Source organism: Danio rerio, chromosome 1 (genome assembly GCF_052040795.2).
Source record: "Danio rerio strain M-AB ecotype USA chromosome 1, GRCz13ab, whole genome shotgun sequence".
Taxonomy (NCBI): Eukaryota; Metazoa; Chordata; class Actinopteri; order Cypriniformes; family Danionidae; genus Danio; species Danio rerio.
This window is the reverse complement of record NC_141021.1, coordinates 53,608,553-53,632,678: the sequence shown is the minus strand read 5'-3', so window position 1 is coordinate 53,632,678 and position 24,126 is coordinate 53,608,553. Positions and strand designations below refer to the sequence as shown.

Here is a 24,126-nt window from a genome sequence, read left to right as displayed (position 1 = left end):
ATTTATAATGCTGTTCCAATGCTAGAGCATGTTGTTTTCATATGTGAGGGCTCCCACTAAGTAGATATGCATTTAAAAGACATCTTATAGACATCCAAATCTAGATGTCTTGGCTTTGTTTGGGCTGACAATCTAATAATAGTCTAGTAATCTAACACAGATCAGACAGGCTGCACATGTGTCTTTGATATCTGTTTAATGACTAGTCAAATTTAGGCTTGTTTTAGCCATGACATCTATGTTCGGATGTCTGTATTTTAGATGTTTAGCTGTAAGCTGTTAGTTCAGGTCTGTAAGTCACAAAACACTGGAAAACTAATAGATAGATATTCATTGGTCTAAAGCATGGGAATGGGGTTATTCAGGCTTGTTTAGACTAAACTTATTAATGCTCTGTAGATGTAGATGACCTCAGTGATGCTGTTATTTGATATTTTCACTATCACAACAAAGCTTTGGCTCACACACACATCCTTTCTGTGAGTCGGTGTGTGTGTTAGCGTCTAGTGGCTTGCAACAGTATTAGGGTGGATTTTATCTCTGTAATAGTGTTTATTCCCTCATTCATCCCGCATGAAGAAACATGAGTGGACGGGAGGAGAGATGACATCATGTTGGCAGAGTGTGTGTGTGTGTGTGATGAACTGCTGAGATCACACAGATGCTCCTGATAACCACGTTCCTCTTTCTCTCTTGTTTTCTCAGCTATCTGTAAGCAGGGCTGCAGCATCGAGCACGGCTCCTGTAAAGTGCCTGGAAACTGCAGGTAAAATAAAGCATCTGTTTATACACAATGTGGATTTAATGTCTGTGTTCCAAAGCCAAGTGAGCTCACTTTCTGTCCCTCTAAAGCAGCATGACAAGTAAAAAGTGTAGAGCCTCTTAATGATACAAACAAATGCAGACTTTAATTGGCTTTTTCCTACTAACCTACTCTTAATTTAACACTTTAGAGCTTTAAGGGCAAGAATGTTTTTTTTCAGCTCAGTAGTAATGGAAATAGTTAAGAAACTGATTGTAATTAATATTACAAAAAGTGTGTGTTAAAAACAGAGGTGATGTCGTGCCCTTCATAGGTGTCTGTACGGGTGGCAGGGTGAATACTGTGATCAGTGTATTCCTCATCCCGGATGTGTCCATGGAACATGCATCGAACCCTGGCAGTGCCTGTGTGACACCAACTGGGGAGGACAGCTCTGTGACAAAGGTATTCTATTCTGTTCTATTCTATTCTAACCTACTCTGTTCATTCATCCATTCATTTCTATCGTACTCTATTGTACCTTGTTCTGTTTAGCTCTGTTTAATAAATTTCTATTATATCGTATTCTATTCTGCTCTGTTTAATTTTATTCTGGTCTATTTTGCTCTGTTCAATTCATTTCTATTGTACTCTATTCTGGTCTATTTTGTTTGATTTTGTTCTGTTCTGTTTCACTCTGTTCAATTCATTTCTGATGTAATCTATTCTACTCTGTTCTGTTTCATTTTGTTCTGTTCTGGTTTGCTGTTCAATTTCTGTTGTACTCTATTCAATTGTACTCTGTCCTGTTTAATTTAGTTCAGTTCTATTATGCTCTCTTCAATTAATTTCTATTGTACTCTGTTCTGTTTCATTTTGTTCTGTGCTATTTCGCTCTGTTCAATTAATTTTTATTCTACTCAATTCTATTCTACTCTGTTCTGTTTCATTTTGGTTTGTTCTGTTTGCTTTGTTTAGTTCATCTCCATTGTGCTTTATTTAATTCTACTCTGTTCTGTTTCTATTTTATTTTGGTCTGTTCAATTAATTTTTATTCTACTCTATTCTATTCTACTCTTTTCTGTTTCATTTTGTTCTGTTCTGTTTCGCTCTGTTTAATTTATTTCTATTGTATTCTAATCTACTCTATTCTGTTCTGTTTCATTTTGTTCTGGTCTATTTTGCTCTGTTTAATTCATTTATATTTTACTCTATTCTGTTTTATTCATTTTCATTTTGTTCTGTTCTATTTTGGTCTCTTCAATTCATTTCTATTGTACTCTATTCTATAATACTCTTCTGTTTGAGTTTGTTCTGCTCTGTTTCAATCTGTTCAGTTCATTTCTATTGTGCTCTATTCAATTCTACTCTTCTGTTTCATGTTGTTCTGTTCTGTTTCATTTTCTGTTCTGTTTTGCTCTGTTCAGTTTCTTTTGAACTCAATTCTATTCTAGGCTATTCTGTTTTATTTTGTTGTGTTTATTTTACTCTGTTCAATTCATTTCTGTTGTACTCTATTTTATTGTACTCTGTTCCGTTTCTCTATTTCACTCTGTTCAATTAATTTCTATTGTATTCTATTCTATTCTACTCTGTTCTGTTTCTCTATTTCCCTCTGTTCAATTCATTTCTGTTGTACTCTATTTTATTATACTCTGTTCCGTTTCTCTATTTCACTCTCTTCAATTCATTTCTGTTGTACTCTATTTTATTCTACTGTGTTCTGTTTCTCGATTTCACTCTGTTCAATTAATTTCTATTTTATTCTATTCTATTCTACTCTGTTCTGTTTCTCTATTTCACTTTTCAATTAATTTCTGTTGTACTCCATTCTATTCTACTTTCTTCTGTCTATTTTGTTCTGTTCTGTGTCACTCTGTTCAGTTCATTTTTATTCTCCTCTGTTCTGTTTCATTTTGTTGTGTTCATTTTTATTTTACTCGGTTCTGTTTTAATTTACGTCATGTTGTTGTGTCCATTTTTTCATTCTATTCTTTTTTTTCTATATTTTTATAATATTATGATTTCATTCTGTCCTATTTAATTCTTTCATACTCTATTCTGTTCTATTTCACTCTATTTCTTTCATTGTATCTGTTTATTTTGTTCTATCCGCTTCTAATCTTATATTATATTTCATTCTGTTCTGTTCTATCCAATTCAATTCTACATTACTTTCTGTTCTTCTCTGTTATGTTTAATTGTTTCATTTTGTTGGATTTGTTTTTCATTTTGTCTCTATTCTGTTTTATTATAGTCTGTTCTATTCCATTTTACTCTGTTCTATACCATTCAGTTCTGTTCAATTCTATTGTTCAACTCTATTACATTTTATTTCATTCTGTACCATTCAGCCTGAGTCACTTGTTCAATTGTTTTCTGTGATTTAGACTTAAACACCTGTGGCACACTTCAGCCGTGTCTCAATGGTGGCACCTGCAGTAACACGGGACCAGACAAATACCACTGCGCCTGTCCTGAGGGCTACTCCGGACAGAACTGCGAGAGAGGTGAGTCTCATGTGTATCATGTGACTGTAAGTCTTCTGCGAGCAGGACTTTAATTAAGATTTCAGTATAAATCCATTAATCAGGTTCAGATTAGAGGGTCCTGCATAGTAGGTAGCATAGGGAATAATAGAAATCAATGCTGAAGAGAGTGGAGAACTAAACCTACCCTTAAAAACAAAAGTTATAAAGAGAGTTCTGGAGAAAAGCCATTCTGAAAAATGACTGACTGACTCAAATGTTCCACAGAGAAAAAAAGTAGTTTGACGGATGTCTTCTGGAGTGCGTGGTTTTTATGCTTTTGATCGGAATGGCTCACGTTGCTTATCGGTGAGTCAGAAAATTAAACCAAAAAGGCAAGAAGTTTAGTTTTATTTACTCACCAGAGCCAGTTTTTACACACATTTGGCGATTGGTGAGGGTTCATTTTGGATCCTGCTCACCAAAGATATATGGTAATATATGCAAACTATATATAACAGATACAAGTTCATATTTGGATTTGACATATATAAAATATATTTCATATATGCAACATATAATTTAAAATTGACATATATTGATATATATATTTTCAACCATTGTAATTAGAAATATACACATATGTTCAAACATTTCAGCTATAATTTTATATATGTTTTTATAAATGTGTCCCTCTACGTCCTCTGGTGGATTCACGAAAATAAAAACTGCAAAAAAACATACCTTCTGAGACGTATTTTGCACTCTCCGGAAATGTATACAAGGGTACGTATCCATAATGAACCTGGGTTGGTTCCATATATGACTAATTGTGTACATGTCAAATCCAAAAATATATATATACTTTGCATATATATCCATGTATCCCTTTTCTATATGCATGTGTACCAAATAATCTTTTTTCCAAGTCATCCACCGTCTTTCTCTGGAGAAAGGAAATCCGTACAGTCAGTTAAAGAGTGAAGATGTCCTGCCAAAAACACGCACGCATACTCTCAAAATACCAATCAAGCAAGTTTGTGTCTTGGCCAAGCCAAAGAATGCGCTGTGTATTAATTTGATTTGGGCAGGGAAAAAAAATGCATCACATCTTGCATGCCATGGCATATGTGTGTCGGAAAAATGTTTGGTTTGGCTTGCCGCGCCTCCCGTCAAACACTCTTTTAAAAGTAATAAGAGCTCTTTTCGTGCTGTTCTTCAATTTTCGCTTAGCCTTTTTCTTGTCACATCTTATTGGAGAAGAAATGCTCGTTGTTTTTGTTGGTGGTCTGTGTGTTCGGTGTGAGAAAGGCCAAAGGGGCTTTCCTGTCCACTGACTGATCTGATAAAGAGCGCTAGACCGGAGAGAGGGAGTGACTGGAGATTGAAAAGGGGGAAAACCAAGACCTGACCCTGCCTGACTGACTGACTGACTGTCTGTGAACTCCAGCACAATATGAGTCTGATGCAACAAAACTGATCCTGCTTCTCTCTCTCTCTTTCTCTCTGAGTTTAACACTCCAGTGACCCTCTGCTAAACTCCACCCTTGGTTACTGTTGTTCACTCTGAGAAGCTTTACAAAATGTCCCATGATTTCTGAATTGGTGAAAAGCTTAGTTTTTAGACACAGAGGACTTCCATGTATGCATTTATTATACTAGATAGCTGTGAAACCTAGCAGATTATTGGTGTTGATATAAAGATGGTAAAAATAAAATAGCAAATACAAAAGCAATGTATTCTTAAATAATAAAATAGAGTCAGATAATTGATTCATTATATTATAGCAGTTATATAAAAACACTGTAAATAAATGGTAAATGAAATACACTCTATACATGTGATTAAATGCAAATTAAATAAAAAAATATTGGATGGATGGGTAGGTGTGTGAGTAAGTGGATGGGTTGGTGGGGTGTATGGATGGATAGAAAAATAATGAAGAGATGGATGTCATTGATGGATGGACTAATAAGTGGGTTTATGGATGGATGGATGGATGGATGGATGGATGGAAAAATGACTATAGATAAATGGATGGAAAAAAATGGATGGATGGATGGATGGATAGACTAATGGGTGGGTGGGTTTATGGATGGATAGATGGGAAAATGATGGATGGATGGATATATAGATGGATGGAAAAATAATGAAGGTATGGATGGATGGACTGATGAGTGGGTGGGTGGGTTTATGGATAGATGGAAAAATAACAATGAATAGATAGATAGATGGATATATATATAGATAGATGGAAAAATAATGAAGGAATAGATGTTTTGGATGGACTGATGGGTGGGGGTTTATAGATTGATGGAAACAATAATGAATGGATGGATGGAAATATAGATGGATTGAAAAAATAATGAAGAAATTGATGTTATGGATGGATGGACTGATGGGTGGGGGGGTTTATGGATGCATATAAAAATAATAAATAAATGTGTGGATGGCAAAAATAATGGATGGATGGATGGATGGATGGATGGATGGAAAAGATAATGAAGGTATGGGTATTATGGATGGATGGTTGGGCTGATGGGTGGGTGGGTTTATGGATGAATGGAAAAAAGAACAATGGGTGGATGTTATGGATGTATAGATGGATGGAAAAAGTAATGAAGAGATGGATGTTATGATGGGTGGGGGGTTTATGGATGAATGGAAAAAACAACAATGGATGGATGGATGGATGGATGGAAAATAATAAATGGATGTGTGGATGGCAAAAATAATGGATAGATAGATGGATGGAAAAATAGCGAAGGGGTAGTGTTATTGATGGATGGACTGATGAGTGGCTGGGCTTATGAATGGATGAATTGATTGATGGATCGATGGAAAAAGTAATTAATAGATAGATGGATGGATGGATGGATGGATGGATGGATGGATGGATGGATGGATGGATGGATGGATGGATGGATGGATGGATGGATGGATGGAAAAAATAACTGTGGATGGATGGAAGGATGGACTGAAAAAAATAATGAATAGATGGATGGATGGGAAAAAAATAATAATGGATGGATGGATGGATGTAAAAAAATAACAATTAATGAAAGGATGGAAAAAATAATGAAGAGATGGATGGAAAAAAATTGAGGAGTGGATGGAGGGAATAAATAATGGATGGATGGATGGATGGATGGATAAATAATATATGGATATATGGATGGATGGATGCACGGATGGATAAATAAAAAGCATCCTTATGTATGATGATGCTTTGCTTATTCTGCAGCTGATAACGCCTGTCTATCGGAGCCCTGTCTGAACGGAGGCCTCTGTGTGGAGTCCAGTCTGGGCTTTGAGTGTCAGTGTGCGGCCGGCTGGACGGGACCCTCCTGCAACATCAGTAAGACTACTCTACTCTACTGTCTCACACTCAGCAGATCTGCATTCGGTCTGATAAAGTCATATTTGCCAAAGCATGTATTACAGACCAGAATGCAACCAACCAAAACCTAAAACTAAAAAAATATTTTCATTTAGAGCACAATATTTTACAAACCAGAATACCATTGTATGTAGGCTTTTTGACTCCATTTGAACACCTTAACAACACCACAGCAACATTTATTTATTTCCCTCTTACTTTTCCTGAAGACTCCTAATATGTACTCCTAATGAGGTCTCTGGTGTTCCTCAGATGAAGACGACTGCAGTCCAAACCCGTGTAATCACAGCGGTGTGTGTGTGGACCTGGTGGACGGGTTCAAATGCATCTGCCCCGTGCAGTGGACTGGAAAGACCTGTCTCATCGGTGTGTGTGCCTTTACCTTCCCTGTGATTATACCGAAATGCAAAGTTTATTTCAGGAAATCAGTGGAATGTTCATACATTGCTTGTGATACTTCACACATTCATGTACGTAAACAAATCCTGAACAGAGACTGGTACCTGTAGACAGTAAAAAAGATGGCGGCCGCAGTGATTCGTCAAATCAAAGAACTGTAAGCGGACCATGCTTTCTATTATAACGTCTATGAGTTATACATCAAATGTATGGACACACACACATACACATGTACACACCCCAAACAGTAGCGTGCGCCAGTCATTTAATCCAGCTTAGGGGGTTCTCGACTGTTCGCCACATTCTCTCTTAAAGAGCCCATATTATACATGAAATAGGGTCATATCTTGGTTGTAAGGGTCTCCAACAACAGTCTATTATGCATGGAAGGTCAAAAAACACTTTCATGGTCTTATAATCTGCATTTATTTTTACCTAATTATCCCAGCGACTCCTCTATGAATCGTCCAGTGATTCATTTGTTCCCAAACCCCTCCTTAGCGCGAAGCTAATCTGCACTGATTGAACCGATGACAGTCTGTTGCGATTGGTCGACTGCATTCAGTCAGAGAGTAAAAAGCCAAACAGCTAATCAGCAATATAAAAGTAATCACAGTTCATACACGCTCGATAGTGTAGGCGTGGATTTTAGCTGCCAGTGGGTCAATGTAAATACAGTCGATGAACTTGAAAATTCAGACGACTATTTTATTGAACAAAAACTCCAAAAACTGTCGAGGAGATCACACAGCTTGTTTCACTCTGCTCTTTTCACAGACACAGATACACATTGCCCTCGTCCTTGCGCGCGCACACACACACACAAACACACACACACACACACACCTCTGGACGACAACGCGCGCGCGCGCGCAAACACAAACAAATACACACACATACCTCCGGACGACAGCGCACGCGCACACACACTACCCTCGTCCACGGAGCTCCATAAAACAAGCAGCACGCGTCGCGTTTTTAACGTGACTTTGCACGCGAAAAGAGAATATAGCCAGTTAACCTGATACAGTACACGCGGTTACAAGTAACAAATCCCAACTAAATACATTTGCAAGCTAGAGTCAATGAGGCAACAACTTTAATCGCACGTACTTACACTTGAGAAATGGAGGAAGAAACCCATACTGACGTCTAGCAGTAAGTTACTCTTTACTGATCCTTCCTTTATCAAACGCCGATGAAGTATTCTTTGTAGCATGTAGTTTGCAGAAGTTTCCAGTAGTTTCCAACTGCTTGGTTATAAAGCTGATGTTTCATCTTTGGGTTGAGACTCGATATAATATCCATCTGCAGTGTGACTTCAATCGACCGGCATGTTTGTGTGTGTGTGTTTGTGGGTGTGTGTGTGTGTCTGGGTTTCTGCGTCAGAGGGCGGGGCCTCAGGTTTGAAAACTCCCGGGTTTGCGCGTGCACGTGAATAACTTGGTTTCGTTCGTACGTCATGGCGAAACACCTAATGACTCGGTATCAAGGCGACTCGTTTGAAGCACTATGAGTCGACTCTTTTATAGATGAATCAACCGTTTTAAACACTGTACTCTTACAGATTTAAGCCTTAGCTGGATACCTAACTTCACTTAGAGCTGTGTTACACACTACATGGAGGGGAATTTTCAAAAACCCATAATATGGGCTCTTTAATGTCTTAGTTAACTGTAGTGCAAATGACGGCGTTTAGATTGTACGGTGGCTCTGAACTGTCAAAACACCTCTCAAAGTCCTTTTTCGGATGCGAAAAGTGGACAAATACGAACCCGGTTTGAATTTTTTATGACGGATAAAAGTTTTGGAGGCAATGTGTCAATACGATTGTTACAACATAAGGTTGAATTATTTTTTAACATGCGAAATTTCGTATTCAGTGTGCAATAACCTTTAACGCTCGTAAACACTGGGACGCTTTTCGTTTACTTTTATCGTCAGCTTTTTCAAGACATTTTTCCTGATTCAAACCCAAGCGATTTTTACTGGTGTCAAGCAGAAGTGTATGCAAAATCACTCCTTGACGTTAGATGGCGCTTTACTCTTCTGACACCTGCTTACAACACAGAAGAAGAGGAAGAGAGGAAGTTCACACGCTTGTTGTTAAAGTTACTGGTGACTCAAACAAGCATGGATGGTTCAAGTAGCAGCTCTAGCAATGAAGAAAGGATTAGTGTTCACAGAGCAACAAGCAGCTGCACATTCATATCGCCTCTGGGCATCTTCCTCAATGTGCGCTCGCATTGACAGTTTTGCGCTTGAGCTCCTCCAAGTGCTGTTTACTGTTACTTCAGTAGCTCCGTGCACGTGAACAAAAGTGCCAATCTGATTGGTGGAGAAGGTTTAGACGCAGTGCACATTTTTAAAATGACGCTTTTGCGCCTGGCGTTTTGCGAATTGGTGTACACGTTCACATTGACGCCCTTTATTTAGTCACAAGGCGTTAAACGTCGACGGAAAACGCGAGCAAAAAAACGTCTCAGTGTGCACGGGCCTTTAGGCTGAGGGATTTTAGAAGGACCAAAACACTGATTTTTACATTAATGTCATCTCATCACACTTATTTTTTTAATTACATGAAATGTTAAAACAAAATCACGTCATTTTTGATGCACATGCTGGAATTTGTTCGGTAAATGTGTTTCGATTTTATGAGCATAATATATTTCATTATTGTTGAATGTTCCAAAATGCGCATAAAAATATATGGATGGAAACATAGCTACTGGCACACTTTGTAATATGAATACTAAAATAAAACTGAAGATGGTTGAGTTTGTTTTTGGATTAGAGTCGAGGCTTCTTCTTGAAACCCTTTGAAACTATTTGCGGTGATGTCGGTGACTTCGCATTGTAGTTTTGGAGAGTTTCTGAAACCGAGATCAAACTAACTTCTGCAATTCTCCAGCTAAGAGTTTTAGAGATTATTTTTGGCCACTCAAAACCACAAACACTCATCCTCTTCCAGGTTGATTCAGTTGACTGGAATTTCTTCATTATTGCCCTGATGGTGGAAATAAACATTTGGAGGCTCTTGCCGTAAATCACAGCTCTGTGCTTTGTTTTTACCCATTTTGATGAATGACCGAGTGAGCTTGGCCTTATTTATGCCGCTGTGAAACAATTTTCAGTTCTTAGTCACAAAAGGTGTGCAAAAATGATAAAATATCAATGGGAATATAAATTGAAAATAATATATTGATTCATTGGGGTGCCAATGGGAAGTCTCAGTGTTTAGAACTGTCACCACAAAGCAAGAAGGTCACTGGTTTGAGTCCTGGCTGGGTTAGTTAGCATTTCTGTGTGGAGTTTGCATGTTCTCCCCATGTTGGTGTGGGTTTCCTCCAGGTGCTCCAGTTTCTCCCACAGTCCAAAGACATGTGCTTGGTGAATTGAATAAACTAAATTGGCTATAGTGTATGAGTGTGTATGTGAGTTTCCCAGTACTTGGTTGTGGCTGAAAGGGCATCCGCAGTGTAAAACATGCCAGTATAGTTGGCGCTTCATTCTGTTTTGGGGACCCTAGATAAATAAGGGATTAAGCTGAAGGAAAATAAATAAATGGGGTGCCAATATTTATGCACACACATGTTCTTTCCAATAAAACAGTTGTGTTTGCAATTATTTGTTCTAAATTAGCTTTTTTGTTAATATTCTGAGCAAAAGATCAACATTTCACACACATCTTAGTGGAGGTAACTGCATATAGTTCTGTTTGGCTGCGTGTGTGTTTGGACTGCGCTCACACTAGTTTCTCTTTTTTCCATTTTTGGCCCAGATGCTAATGAGTGTGAGGAAAGCCCGTGCGTCAATGCCCACTCCTGCCGCAATCTGATTGGTGGATACTTCTGCGAGTGCCTGCCTGGCTGGACGGGACAGAATTGCGACATCAGTAAGTATTTCACAGTGTCAGATTAAAGCAACGTGAGATTGACTACATAGGCGCTCTGAGAGATCTGCAAGTGAGTTTAACTACAGGTCGGTACTGATAGCTTGCTGAAGGAAAATGCAGCAGAAAAAACAAAACAAAATTTGAATATGAGTACTTCATGAAAATGTATAAAGCTTCATATATTAGGGTTTATTTAATAATTGGTCTGATTTTATTATCATTTTATTTCAGCTTTTGTTTAAAGAGGACCTATTATGCAAAAATCACTTTTATAAGGGGTTTAAACGCAGTTGTGTGGCAACAGTCTGTGAATATAACCAGTGTCTAAGGGTAAAAATGTATTAATTGTATTAATATATTAATCTGTTTATAACAGCGGTGTTAAACGTACGGCCCGCAGGCCGGATCAGGCCCACAAACGAATTAATGCAGCCCGCGAGATGATTCTGTGAGCTGCAATTTTTCAATAAAATATACTGCTCTATACGTCCAAAAAACTAAACATTTGCGATCGATTAAACCAGTCGAAAATCTTCTCTCGCTCTGCACGTTTCCTGCTGCTGGTTCTCTGTGTGTGCGCAATCTCACACACACTCTCACGTGCTCTGCAGACCCACTTTTCCACCAATAGGCATCCGACCGCAGTTTCTGAATCTCCTAAAATGTCCAGGATTCAGGTTTTACTTGCACTTTCTAGAGTTGCCATTATTTGTGTGCGTTTTTGCAAAACCATTTCACAGATAACACAGCCGCGAGACACATTAAATGATTAATCATTTAAAAAGTGACTTAAAAAACGGAAAAAAATGACATCTATAATGGCTGCAAAATATTTGCACACAATAAGAAATGGTTAATCAATTAATTTGCTTTTTTTTAAATAATCTACACTTTTTAGTAATTCTAATAATTTTTAGGAAATAATGTCTATTTTTATTCATTTTTTCTGATATTTATTTCTCATTTGCTGAATATTTGATTAATTTAATGATGTAGATATATTACATACTTTATACATATCTAAAATGTTTTGACAACATTTACCAACTTAGCAACTTTATAGAGAGGGAGAGAGAGAGAGAGAGAGAGAGAGAGAGAGAGAGAGAGAGAGCACCCTTTACCTGTCAGTGGGTGCACATGTCTCCAAAATAGCATAAAAGTAAGAGAAATAGTGGATTTAAATTATTTCAACAGCCTTTTTAAAATAACTTTAACCCATTGAAAAGAAAGGTGTAAAGCTGTGTCATAGTAAATAAAAATCAAGTTGAAAATCACATTATTTTTTGTTTGTCGCATGTAGTTGACCATTTATGTGCTGTTGCAAATCCGGCTACCACCGCAAGTATATTTCAAACCTGTGGTGCACACTGAGGTAATCTCACGAGGAAATGCAACTATTTTACGTTTTGTCAGTTTAGTGGCTGTTTCATATGAGTTCAGTCGTATGAAAATGTACCATTTGAAAAAGGAGGTGTGGTAGCACCCCCATCACCCACCCATCTGTCATTACCCTTTGTACTTGTCATCAGAGGGGAAAGCCCCCCGCCCATTAGTGACAATCTCTCCCTCATTTGCATAAACAGCCCTGAGTGACAAGCAGCTGTCCACCATCTGAGTTTTTACCTGCTGAAGATTATGTCAGCGACTAATGCTGTGTTCACACCAGACGTAAATAGCCGCGTGAATAGCCGCGTAAATAGCCGCGTGAACATTTGAGTTTACTCGCTTCATTCGCGCGTCAAACCCTTCGGGCGTGAAATCTGCTTCATTCGAGTGTCAAATTCACTTCAGAACAGACACGGATTCGCGTGATGGGCAGGGCTTCTGTCTGCCCGGTGACTGTAGCTTCGTTGCTAAATGGCTAACATGGATTTTATGAAGAAAATAAGTGTTTATGTACTTTATGAAGGCTGAAAAACAGCGTCGATACGTTTAGGACTGTGTCTGAGTCTACTACATGCTTTCAGAGGTGCATGCAGCTCTGTGAGCTCATAAACTCCTCCAAAAACTGAACCTGGATGACGGAGGCTTTCAACGGTGCTTCTGACTGAGCCAAGCCCAGTTTGATGACTTGTTGTCGGTGTCGCCTAGAGGATTTCCCCCGGGACACCATCAACAGGTTCTGCGTCACAATCACGCGATCACAAGAGCAAGCTTCTGATTGTTTAACGCGGCACGAATGTCCGCTGAAGTTCAGATTTTTAAACTCGAGAGATTCGCGCAAAACGCGCTATTCGCCCCGCGCCATTCGCGCGTATCCCGCTATTCGCACCGCGCAATTCTCGTCATTCGCGCCGCGTCATTCGTGCGTATCGAACTATTCGCCCTGCGCTATTCGCGCATATCGCGCTATTTGCACCACGCCATTCGCGCAATTCTCGTCAATCGCGCCACGTTATTCGCGTGTATCGCGCCGCAGGATGTCTATTCGCGGGTTTGCATTCACTTAACATATAAATCACTCGCGCTTGACGTTCGTTCGGCGTCTGGTGTGAACGCAACATTAGAGGAATAACTTTAGTCTTGTTTATGAAGTATAAGCATTTGTAGCTCCTCCCTGTTCTAAAAATCACATTTGTATTTAAAGTGACAGTCACCAAAACGGCACAATTTGGATCAAACCCTTATAGTGTTAAAATCCAAAGACTTAAAATATTATTTATGGGATATTTTGAGTTAAAACTTTACATATATATATATATATACTCCGGGCACATCAGAGACTTTATTTTTATCTTGTTAAAAGAGGCATAATAGGTACCCTTTAAAAGCAGATTTTTCCCTTCAGATCAGTGCTGAAAATGCAGATAAAGATTGAATCTAAGCTTGATGTGGAGCCTAATGTTGTTTTCTTGGCATGATTTGTGATCTGATATTTTGATGGATTCTCTTGGCAGATGTCAACGACTGCCACGGCCAGTGTCTGAACGGAGGTTTGTGTAAGGTAAGACTTCTGCAGTAAAAATAGCCCGATCTGAGTCATGCTTTGGACAGAAAAGAGGGAGCGAGTTTGCGAAAGATTCCGGTTACCATAAACATTCTTGTCTCCGATTCATTGTTTTCTTGCTCTTTCTGTATTTTCTCTTCGGTTCAGGCTGATTGTGGCGCAGCTGGAAAGCATTATGTCTTAGTCTGAGCCCGTTAACTGTGAAAACACAGCCAGCTAAATCATAATCACTTCTGACAATCATTTGTTTGAGTTGATCACATGAAATATGTTGTAATGGATTTTAGGGATATTAGTCGCTTATACTGAAAGAACCGAGGGTGGTTTTGTGTTTTTGGTGTAAACCTCACAAAATGTTGTTGGGTTTGTGCTTTAAAGAAAACATGATTTGTCCATTGGGAAAAAGAGATGTCAGATATCTGTGAAAGTATGAACATATTTTCCTTTTCCATAAATCTATGGTGTTTAAAAAAGACGATCATAATTATTTAGCTGATTTTGAGAATTATTATAATTGTTTATATTTTTGTAAGTAATATTATATGACTTATTATATGACATTTATCCTAAATGATTATGACATAATAATATAGTCAACATTAGCTATAAATAAAATAAATCTAAATAAACACTGTAAGTTTAATTGTTTGGATAATTCTAAGAATTATTATATTTTGTTATAAATAGAATAATAGAACTAATATATATGATTAAGAAATAAATGATAATATTGTCAACTTTAACATTATATATGCTAAAATAAAACATTATCAATTAATTAATACATTTATTATGTACTTAAGATGATTTGTAGAATTCTAAGAGTTATTATATTTTGTTACTGGTAGAAATATGTGATTTAAGAAAATATATATTATTTAATTAATTATTTAATTTAATTTAATGATTAAAAAATATATTGTCAAAATGATAAAATAAAACTAAATTAATTTATAATTATAATGATTTGTAGAATTCTAAAAATTATTAGGTTTTGGTACATGTAGAATTATTTGAAGAAAATATATATAATTTATTATATATAATTAAGAAATAAATAATTACATTGTCAAAATTAACAAAATATACAATAAAATAAATGTAAATTAATTAATTTATATATTCATCATATAATGATTTGTTTGAATTTTAAGAATTATTGAAGTTTTAATTTATTGACTGCGTCAAGTGTGAACTCTTGAATTGTTTAGTTACATGTAGATTTATATGATAAATATTAATATTGTCAACAGTAACAATATATGCTAAAATAAATCCTCATCAATTAATTTATACATTTATTATGTACTTATAATGGTTTGACGTATTCTTATAATTATTATATTTTGGTACAAGTAGAATTATATCACTATATGACTTATATAATTATATATACTTATATATATATATATATATATATATATATATATATATATATATTAGATATGATTAATTAATAAATAATACTATTGTAAAAAATATCTAAATATATGATCAAATAAATGTAAACAAATAAATATATTTAATATTTAAAAATATATTAAATATTTATATTTATAAATATTAAATAAAATATTTAAAAATTTAATAATAATAATAATATAAATAATAATAATAATAATAATTATTATTATTCTATATTATATTTTAATTACTATTATTTTTATTATATATGTGATTATTATTATTATTCATGTTGACATTTATAAATTATTCTCCTATTAGTTCTTGTTTTACTTTAATCAGCATGTAATAATTGTATTACAATCATGAACAATATATACATTTTTTCTATTAATATTTATGTTTTGTTTAGTTCAGATTTTTTTTTTGCTTCAGTCAGTATGTGATTGGGTCTGTCTCCGTTTCCTCGTCTGTCAGGATCTGGTGAATGGATATCGGTGTGTGTGCGCAGCAGGGTTTGCAGGCGATCGCTGCGAGCGGGACGTGGATGAGTGCGCCAGTCGCCCCTGTCTGAATGGCGGACGCTGCCAGGACACACTCAATGGATTCCAGTGTTTGTGCCCGCCTGGTTTCTCCGGTGCCACCTGCCAGGTGAGCAAAGACGCATGCCTGAAATAATTCACATCTTAAAGAGACAGTACACCCAAAAATCAACAATTCTGTCATCCTTCACATTCACGTTCATTTTGCGTTTCCTAAACAACGACGTAATTTGTGACTCAACTACCATAGTACAATGCATCATTTGGGAAATTAATGATGCAGTAATAAGTGTTTCCCAAATACCTTATATAAACAACATTGAAAAACTTTAATGGAAATTCTTAATGTGATCAATAAACTGATGGTGATAAATGTTAGTTCAGTTTTATAATACATCAAACTGCTCACTGAATCAAGACAGAAGTAAGATTGTAATGGTGTTGTTGATGTTGTGTGGTTTTGTTTTTCAGCTGGATTTGGACTACTGTGAGAGCGGGCCGTGTCAGAACGGGGCTCAGTGCTTCAGTCTGGCCTCAGATTATTACTGTAAATGTCCAGAAGATTACGAAGGCAAGAACTGCTCTCAGCTCAAAGACCACTGCCTCATCACACCCTGCCAAGGTTGGTTTCACAATCACACACACATACTTTACTGCGCTGGCCAAACTGCTATGGAGTTTCACTTTGTTTTTATTTTATACCATTGATTGTATTTGACTTGTTATTTTCTGGACTGTGGTTATGAATGATTTTTGGTTTTTAGTTGTATTTATTTGAACAGTTTTGATAGTAATTATTTTAATCTGCTTTATGAAATAATTTACTATATAATATAAATTATATAAATAACTACTTGTGATTTTTCTTACTGGTAATATCTGTATAAAGTACAAAGACACATATATATATATATATATATATATATATATATATATATATATATATATATATATATATATATATATATATTTTTTTTTTTTTTTTTTTTTTTATATATTTCTGAAATTATGTTTACCAGATCAAGGACATTTTCACAGTATGTTTGATAATATTTTGTCTTCTGGAGAAAGTCTTTTTTTTGTTTTATTTTGTCAACAATAAAAGCAGTTTTAATTTTTTCAAAGCCATTTTAAGGACAATATTATTAGCCCCTTTAAGCTATTTTTTCCATAGTCTACAGAACAAACCATCGTTAAACAATAACTTGCCCAATTACCCTAACCTGCCTAGTTAACCTAATTAGTTAAGCCTTTAAATGTCACTTTAAAATTAATCAGTTATTAGAAATGAGTTATTAAAACTATCATGTTTAGAAATGTGCTGAAAAAAATCTTCTAATAATACAAACTAAACTATTATACTTGTAAATAAATAATTTTAATCATTAAAATAATAACAATATTATTATTATTTAAATAAATGTGAATTCAAAAATGTACATTAACAATTATTTTCATTTTAAATACATAATAAATTTAAAATAAACAAGTTCACTTCATTAAGAATAATAATGTTCCTTATTATATTAATACATTTATTCATATTCATTATTATAATAATATATTTAATAATAACATCCTTAATAAAATAATAACAACATTATTATTATAGAAGTAAATGTACTATAACATTTTCATTTACATTTTAAATAATTGAAAATTCAAATAAATGTAAAATACTAATTGAATATAATGTAAATGTAAATGAATGTAAATAAAATAAAATTAATTAATTATAATATGAATAATATTCGGGCAACACGGTGGCACAGTGGTTAGGACTGTTGCCTCACAGCAAGAAGGTTGCTGGTTCGAGCCTCGGCTGGGCCAGTTGGCATTTCTGTGTGGAGTTTGCATGTTCTCCCCATGTTGGCGTGGGTTTTCTCCGGGTTATTATTTATTCCTCACAGTCCAAACACATGCGCTAAAGGTGAATTGAATGAGCTAAATTGGTCAGTGTATGAGTGTGAATGGATGAGTGTATGGATGTTTCCTAGTGATAGGTTGCTGCTGGAAGGGCATCCACTGCGTAAAACATATGCTGGATAAGTTGGCGGTTCATTCCGCTGTGGAGACCCCGGATTAACAAAGGAACTAAGCCGAAAAGAAAATGAATGAATGAATAATATTTATAATATTTTTACAAATATGATCTTTACTTCTGCAGCCTTGCTCGTTATGTGTGTGTGTTCTACAATTTGTTTTTGGCCAAGAGCTGGCTGTGTTACTTTCAATGAAGGAAATCCTCAATAAATCCATGCTAGTCTCAGAGCGAGTCGCGATGTCTCTGCGGGCTTTATTGAGCGCTAATAGTCGCTCTCAGACTCTAGATCTCAGTGAGCCTCATGTAAGATTATCTGCTCAGCTGCATACTGGGCTTTTAATGGCCACTGCAAATAGACGGCGGCTCTTTTTTAGTAAGTCTATCCCGTCTCAAGGCCTCGCCGCCGCGTCTGATGCTGTGCCATTGTGTACAGCGTAGCGCTAGCGATTGCTAACTCTAGTATGTTGGTCCCCAGAGCTGTTTCTCCATGGTAACAGCTAAGATAGCATTACACCAGGCGAATGCTAACCTGAAGTGTGATTAGCAAGAGGGAAAACCCCACCACTAGTCAGACCACAGCTTTGCTTGTTTTTAGCTTCAGAGCTGGCGGTGAGAACGAGATGGGGCTTCCACAATGATGGAAAATAATTCACATGTTTTATTTTTGTTGTAGTTTTTATTTTATTTTAAAGTAAGACTTTAATAATAATAATAATAATAATAATAATAATAATAATAATAATAATAATAATATGTTATTGTTAATTATTATTATTGTTAATTATTATTATTATTATTATTATTATTATTATTATTATTATTAAAATGACAACAACAACAACAATAATAATAATTATAATTGTGATGTTATAATTATTATTAATAATAAATAATAATTATAATTATATATTATTCATAATTCAAAAATAATGATGTTGTTATAATGTAATAATTACTTATTTATATTGTATACTAAATATTACTTATATTGTGGTGGTTACTGTTAGTATTGTAATATTATTTAGCTGTAAAAGACTGAAAAAGAATTATATAAATGTTAAATAATATTATTGATAAAAATATTATTAATACCATTATTATTACACTGTAATGACAAAATTAATACTATTATAATTAATTAGTAATTTGTTGTTTGTAAAACATAAAGAAAATATTAGTTTAATATAAACCAGTATTAGTAATTTCAATTTATTATTATTATCATCATCATTATTATTATTATTATTATTATTATTATTATTATTATTATGCTGTAAAACAATTAAGAAAATATTATATTAAATATTATTAAATATTCCAACAAATATTCTTATTCATATTCATATTATTATGCTTTAAAACACTTAAGAAAATATGATATTAATAATTAAAAAATATTCTAAAAAATATTATTATGAATATTTTTATAATAATTATTAATATTTAAATTATTAATATTATGCCGTAAAATAATTAAGAAAATAGTATATGAATTATTAATAATTATTCAAATACATATTCATATTCATATAATAATAATAATAATTATTATTATTGCTCTTATTATTATAATGCTGTAAAACACTTAATATGATTTGCATTATTATTAAATATAATAAATATTGTTATGAATATTCTTAAATATTATTTTTTCAATTATTTTTCTGCTTTTAAAACAATTATGAAAATATATTAAATATTATTAAATATTCCAATAAATATTCATATTATTTTATTATTATAATTATTGCAGTTATTATTATACTTTAAAACACTTAAGAAAATATTACTAAATATTCTAATAAATATTCATATCGACATTATAATTATTTTCATTATTGCAATAATAATTATTATGCTGTAAATTTAAAAAAATATATGAGGTATTATTGAATATTATAATAAATATTAATAATTGCTAATTAATAATTTGCAAGTAATTTAAACAAAAATAGTTTATTTTCATGAAAACTGTATAAAGAGTCAAGCTAAAATTAGTTTGGTTTCTAGATCTAGATTGATAGTCCATGTTTGTCAAACTAAATTTAAGACTACATAGATTATCAGCAACCATCTCAACTTTAAGAAGACACACACTTTGACCATCCGCTCTCATTAAACCCTGTGCTCTTTGTTGTGTCCTGCAGTGATTGACAGCTGTACGGTGGCGGTGGTGTCAAACAGCACCCCAGGCGGTCTGAGGCTAATCTCTTCCAGTGTGTGCGGTCCACACGGCCGCTGCCGTAGCCACAGCCATGCCGGAGGACACTTCAGCTGCGACTGTCAAGACGGCTTCACCGGGACCTACTGCCACGAGAGTAAGTGAATATAAGACAGCCAGAGTTCACATCCATTTACAGGTGTTTATTGAAAGAGTTCAGCAAATCCAAATCATAAATTCATTTATCAGGGGTCACCACAGTGGAATGAACCGCCAACTATTCCACCATATGTTTTACACAGCAGATGCCCTTCCAGCCGCAGCCCAGTACTTGGAAACACCCATACACTCTCACAATCACAGACACACTTATACATTACGGCCAATTTAGTTGACCAAATTCACCTATAGCGCATGCAAACTCACACACAGAACTGCCAACTGACCCAAGACTCGAACCAGCGACCTTCTTGCTGCAAGGTGACAGTGAGCCCATCTGTCGCCCCAAAACATAAATCAAAGTTGAAAGAAGGGGAATGGATAAACACTGGTCTGCTTTTCAAACACTGCTTCATGAAGCTTTACGAATCTTTTGTTTTGAATCAGCAGTTTCAGAGCGCGTGTCAAATTGGCTTGGTCATGGATTTTCATGCTTTCATTTACATTTATTATTCATTCATTTATTCATTTATTTTCCTTTGGCTTAGTCTCTGATTCGCCACAGAGGAATGAACCTCCAACTACTCTGGCACATGTTTTACACAGCTAATTTACATTTATTAATTTAATACATTTTTATTACTATTATTATTATTATTATTGAATAACGAAATGTTTGTAGGAAAGTGTCTGGTGCATATGGAGAGAAAAGAGTTAAAAGTAGTAAACGGGGCTTTGTTACGTCATAAATGTTGCAAAGCGTTTTGACAATTCAATGTTTCTCCACTTGGGGGCGATCTGTGTAAACCTGTAAATTTCACACGAATCATGCGGATTCATTCAGATTGCCCCCTAGTGGCGAATCACAACTGGTTTCATAGCTTTTACCTCAGTTTGATGAGTTGCCATTGTACCACATGCAACATAGGCTCATACTGAAAATGTACCCCTATATACATTTCTGGAGATCGCGAATTATGTAGCCAGAGATACATATGGTTGCATTTTATTACACCGTTCCTTTTCACGCTTACCAGCTGAATGCTTAGCTTCATATGGACAGCTTTCCCACTGTTACCAGTTTGTCCAGGTAGCTCGCCATGTATGTCGACAGACTTGAGATGCAGAGAGTTGACCACGATAATGGGGTTCGAGTCCAGTGAAGAACGCTTCCAGAAAGTGGAGAAGACAAAAACAGAACCAAAAAACTTAAATAAACAAGTAAACAACAGGGTGAGAATGTGGAAAAATCTGAAAAGGTGGTAAAAATCAGACGCTTCAGGGCTTTTCTTTTCCTGGATTGCTTTTTAAAACTGTCGGTTGGCTCTAGAGAAGTGGGTGGGTGCTGGTGAAAAAATCAAACCTCCTGGGATGTATTTGGCGCTCTCCAGAAATGTATATATCGATATGTTCTCAGAATGAGCCTGGGTTGACCACGTCAAGATTCAGCTTACCATGCTAACCTGAAGACTATTTACTGTTGCATATCATGTGACCACAGTTTAATCACAGCCTTTAACTGTTTCAAATTTGTATAATCATAGCTTAAAAATGAATCGTTCAAGCCTAGTGTGTTCTTTAGCACAAAAAGCACATTATATGTCTCTAAGTTTCACCAGCACATCTGTCACTCCTCTCTACAGACATCAATGACTGTGAAAGCAGCCCCTGTCTCAGCGGAGGCACTTGCATTGACAAAATCAATGCATATCAGTGTATCTGTGCTGACGGATGGGAAGGACCAAACTGCGAGACCAGTGAGTGCATCACACCCTCAAACCACTGTTATTTCTGTCATTATATTTAGAGCTGAAACACAATTTGTTTCTGGAACAGACATTGACGACTGCCGCACGAACCCATGTCGAGATCGAGGAGTGTGTCGTGACCTGGTCAATGACTTTTACTGCGAGTGTGAGAACGGCTGGAAGGGAAAGACCTGTCACTCACGTAAGCCCCGCCTCCTCATTGGCATACATTTACTATTGTGTTAGATTATCTAGCACTTAGTGTAATCTCATTTAATTTGTGTCAAGTGTTGTTTTAGGGTTTGTTTACATTTATAAAAGAAGTACTTCAGATCATCAGAACAGCAATGTTTACATGTCACGACAAGTCTAAGTTAGTTTAGCATGTTGTTTTTATTATTATTATTATTATTTGGATTATTATTATAGTCCTTATAACAAAATGTTTGTTGGAAAGTGTCTGGAGCATATAGACAAAAAAGGATGTGTCTCCGATTATAGACTAACTATATGTAATCATTTGAGTGACAGTCCAAGTGAATCACAAATCTGAATCATCTCATTAAAATAGACAATTTGAACAATGATTCATTGACCTGATTGACAATTTGCAGGCTTTAATGTCATTTTCCCCTCTGAAGCCTAAATTAGGGACTAGTCTGATGAATCAAAATATTTATGATGTTTATTGTTTTAATTCTGCCAGCAAAACTATATCAAATGCATTGTAAACTCCTCTGAATAAAGTCTCATGATTTCTGAGATGGCTGATTTCTTCTCATTTTTAGGCGAGAGTCAATGCGATGAAGACACATGCAACAACGGAGGAACATGTTCAGATGAAGGCGACTCGTTCAAGTGCTTGTGTTCACCCGGATGGGAAGGAGCAACGTGTAATATAGGTAGGGTTGCCACCCGTCCCTTGAAATACAGAATCGTTCCGTATTTGAGAATGAAATTGCGCGTCCTGTTTTGAATCAATAAGGGACGGGTTTTGTCCTGTATTTTCATAAATCTTTAAAGTAGCTTTTCATTGCAAATCATTCCACCCCCTCCCTGACTTAAAACAGCTTGCATAACTTATAAAATTAAGATATGAATATGATAAGAATATGATTAACTTAGTTCAGTAAGTTAAAAATGACCTAAAAACATATGCTGCTGTCAGGGCTAATTGATCAAATCTTTTTATTTTTACAGCGTCTAATGTTTATGTATGTGCTGTTTTCATGTTTGGATAGGTGATACTGCAAATAATGACAAACATTTTAGCCAAAATCTGTTATCAATTCCACCCTTTAAAATTAGATCCTTAGTATTTTCTTCTCTTACACCAGCTGAGTTAACGCAATCGTGTATTAAACATAACGTCAGCTATATCTGTGCTGCAGAGTTGTTAAAGAGAAAGACTGACTGCATTGGTTTACACAGATTTAAAAGACAGTTTATTTTAATGTCCAAGTGTTCATACTTTCCTGAAAACATATTTTAAGTTGAGATTTACCCAGTGGGATATTTTGGTAAATTTTACCAACAAAAGTGGTAAATCTTTTCTTTTTTTAGCGTGGGGTGGGGGGGGGGTCTTCAACATCCCCCAACTCCCCCTTTCCCCCCAAGGCCAAATTTTGGGCGTCCCTTATTTTTGTGTATCAAAAGTGGGGTTTTTTATTATTATTTTATTATGTTCCTTGAGGTGCATGACTAATGTTAATAGCCCTCATCTTGACTCTACTAGGTTCAGATTTTAGGAGATGGGTTTTTTAAAGCTTGTCAGTAAATGAGTGTTTTGATTGGCTGACATTATTACATCAGCTTTAATATGACATAATGCTTGCATCCAGTGTAGGAGAGTGTAAATCACTGAATGCTGGTGGGAGGAGCTAATGTTGTGGGGGTGGAGTATATGCAAATATATACACCCCTGTGATGTCACATTCCAACTTTTTGGCAAATGAGCTATTTTTACAGCTTGATTACATCAATTATGTTTATAATAAAGTATAGTTACAACCAAAAATTAAAATATAAGTGGTTAAGTGTTTTCAAACATGTTTTTCTGTTAAACACTAAAGAAGATATTTTGAATAATGTTGAAAACCTGTATTCATTGACTTCCATAGTAAGAAAAAACAAACACTATGGAAGTCAATAGTTACAGGTTTCTGACATTCTTCAAAACATCTTCTTTTGTGTTCAACATAAGCTAAATATAAGCT

At 35.2% G+C, this 24,126-nt stretch overlaps 1 protein-coding gene across 5 annotated transcripts in view; it reads left to right on the top strand.

The window, feature by feature from the left end:
- Positions 1 to 24,126, top strand: part of jag1a (jagged canonical Notch ligand 1a) — a 52,704-nt gene that overhangs the window by 16,197 nt on the left and 12,381 nt on the right. For all 5 annotated transcript variants that reach the window (XR_015475507.1, XR_015475506.1, XM_087235054.1 and 2 more), the window contains exons 5-17: positions 706 to 766; positions 1,077 to 1,207; positions 3,133 to 3,252; positions 6,456 to 6,569; positions 6,864 to 6,977; positions 10,792 to 10,905; positions 13,803 to 13,849; positions 15,734 to 15,907; positions 16,270 to 16,420; positions 19,990 to 20,160; positions 21,806 to 21,919; positions 21,999 to 22,112; positions 22,699 to 22,812. Coding sequence is in view for 3 of the 5 variants with exons in the window: in XM_087235054.1 (XP_087091180.1) it covers positions 706 to 766; positions 1,077 to 1,207; positions 3,133 to 3,252; positions 6,456 to 6,569; positions 6,864 to 6,977; positions 10,792 to 10,905; positions 13,803 to 13,849; positions 15,734 to 15,907; positions 16,270 to 16,420; positions 19,990 to 20,160; positions 21,806 to 21,919; positions 21,999 to 22,112; positions 22,699 to 22,812 (1,539 nt within the window). In the remaining 2 variants the exon portion in view is untranslated. The remainder of the gene's footprint in view (positions 1 to 705; positions 767 to 1,076; positions 1,208 to 3,132; positions 3,253 to 6,455; positions 6,570 to 6,863; positions 6,978 to 10,791; positions 10,906 to 13,802; positions 13,850 to 15,733; positions 15,908 to 16,269; positions 16,421 to 19,989; positions 20,161 to 21,805; positions 21,920 to 21,998; positions 22,113 to 22,698; positions 22,813 to 24,126) is intronic.